This window comes from Cyprinodon variegatus, unplaced genomic scaffold (assembly GCF_000732505.1).
Source record: "Cyprinodon variegatus isolate N-32 unplaced genomic scaffold, C_variegatus-1.0 Scaffold897, whole genome shotgun sequence".
Lineage (NCBI taxonomy): Eukaryota > Metazoa > Chordata > Actinopteri > Cyprinodontiformes > Cyprinodontidae > Cyprinodon > Cyprinodon variegatus.
Window position 1 is genome coordinate 101,774 of NW_015151350.1, and position 1,569 is coordinate 103,342.

The 1,569-nt window shown below is 37.9% G+C and overlaps 1 protein-coding gene across 1 annotated transcript in view; it reads right to left on the reverse strand.

Moving 5' to 3' along the window:
• mrps18b (mitochondrial ribosomal protein S18B) overlaps positions 1–916 on the reverse strand; it is a 10,583-nt gene extending 9,667 nt beyond the window's left edge. Inside the window, exons 1-2 of the mRNA XM_015397922.1 lie at positions 796–916; positions 517–703 (exon numbers count right to left, since the gene is read on the reverse strand). Coding sequence (XP_015253408.1) covers positions 517–703; positions 796–876 — 268 coding nt within the window. The 5' untranslated portion in view covers positions 877–916. The remainder of the gene's footprint in view (positions 1–516; positions 704–795) is intronic.
• Positions 917–1,569: the final 653 nt, after the last annotated feature.

Consider the following 1,569-nt stretch of genomic DNA (forward strand, 5'->3'; position numbering starts at 1 on the left):
TTATCTGTTACTGTGTAAATGGGTTTGGCTGGAATTTAAGGACAGATCCAGTCTAGGTAGACCGCGTCCTTGGAGGATGCAGCCCAGGATTTCGAACAGAGCCTCTATTTGGGCAAAAATGGCTGCTCCCAGACTTTTACTGATTAGCTCTAAATTCATTAAATCACAGCAAACATATTAATTTCAGGTATAAATAATGATCCATTGATTATTCCTGCTGACCGGACTTTTCCTCTAAGAGAAAAATAAGTGGGTTATTTTTTTTCCACTATGTAATTTATTCATTTAAATTAATTTTAAGTTCAAACTAAATATTACTTAAACAAAAAATATGTAGCTAGCTAAATATCTAGTTTGCAGATAAAACATTTAGTTTGGAGCTAAATATTTAACAAACTAAGTTTAAATATTTAGTTAAAATGATTAATATTTAGTTTGCTGACAAACTTAGATTTTTCTAAATGACTTAGTGTAATATCGCTGCTCCAGCTCTCACCCCCCCCATCCCTTCGGTACCTTCGCTGTCCAGGTAGTCCCACGGTCTGTCTTTGTACCGCTCCAAACTCTGGGCAGCCTGGAGGTCAGGGTCCGCCTCCTTCTGCCGGGAGGCCGCGGAGCTCCAGAAATGATGGGAGAACACAGCGGAGGGAGGCGGAGGAGTCTGGAGGAACAGCGGCCTCACCTGGAGCCTCTGCAGGCAGGACTGAAGAAGAGAGAAGCGCATCAAGACCCGCTCTGTCACCATGGAAACCTCTTTATTTCACAACTCAAACATTAAAAAGACATTTATCACACCTGATAGTAACGATACTGGAGTGGAGCTGAAGTCAATTCACGAGAAAATATCCTGAACCCGTTCATCATGTAAGCGGCCATGTTGCCTTCCTCTTCGTGTTGTTTAACAACGTTCGGTGCATTACTGCCACCTACTGGAAGGGAGAGGGAACGACCTCAAAATAACCAAAAACCCTCAGACTCTACGGGGGGGTTTAACGGCAGTTTGCATCCATTATTGTTGCTCTGCCGCCATCTGTCGGATCCTAACATCTGTCCCTCTAATTCTCTTAATGATCCCAGTTTTATTTGTTTTTTAAACTTCATCTTCCCTTCATTACTATTTAACCTTTCAACCATATTCAAATATTTAAATTACCCATTAAAATGTAATTCTGTTCGTAATTATGATCTTTTATTTACACATTTTCAACAACTAATAAAAATATGTTTTATTGCTTCTACATTATCACACTAACTACAGAAACCAGTGAGATGTTTCCCCATCTTGAAAAGATTTCCATTAAAAAAAATTGTGACCAGTTCTTATTCTGTTTATCTCCAGTTTATTCCTCTAATCTTTGCTACATCAACTGTATTTTCTATCCTATACAAATGCCTTCCATTTATTTCATTATCCCTCCTAATCTTCAATATCTTCTTGCTTTTTCTCCAAGCTACACTTTGCCTTCAGATTTGAGTAACTTTTTATTTTTTATTTTTATAACTTTTATCTTCATAAATCCAAAAACCACTTTAAGAAAAGCAGAAACGTACAATTGAACATATGCTATC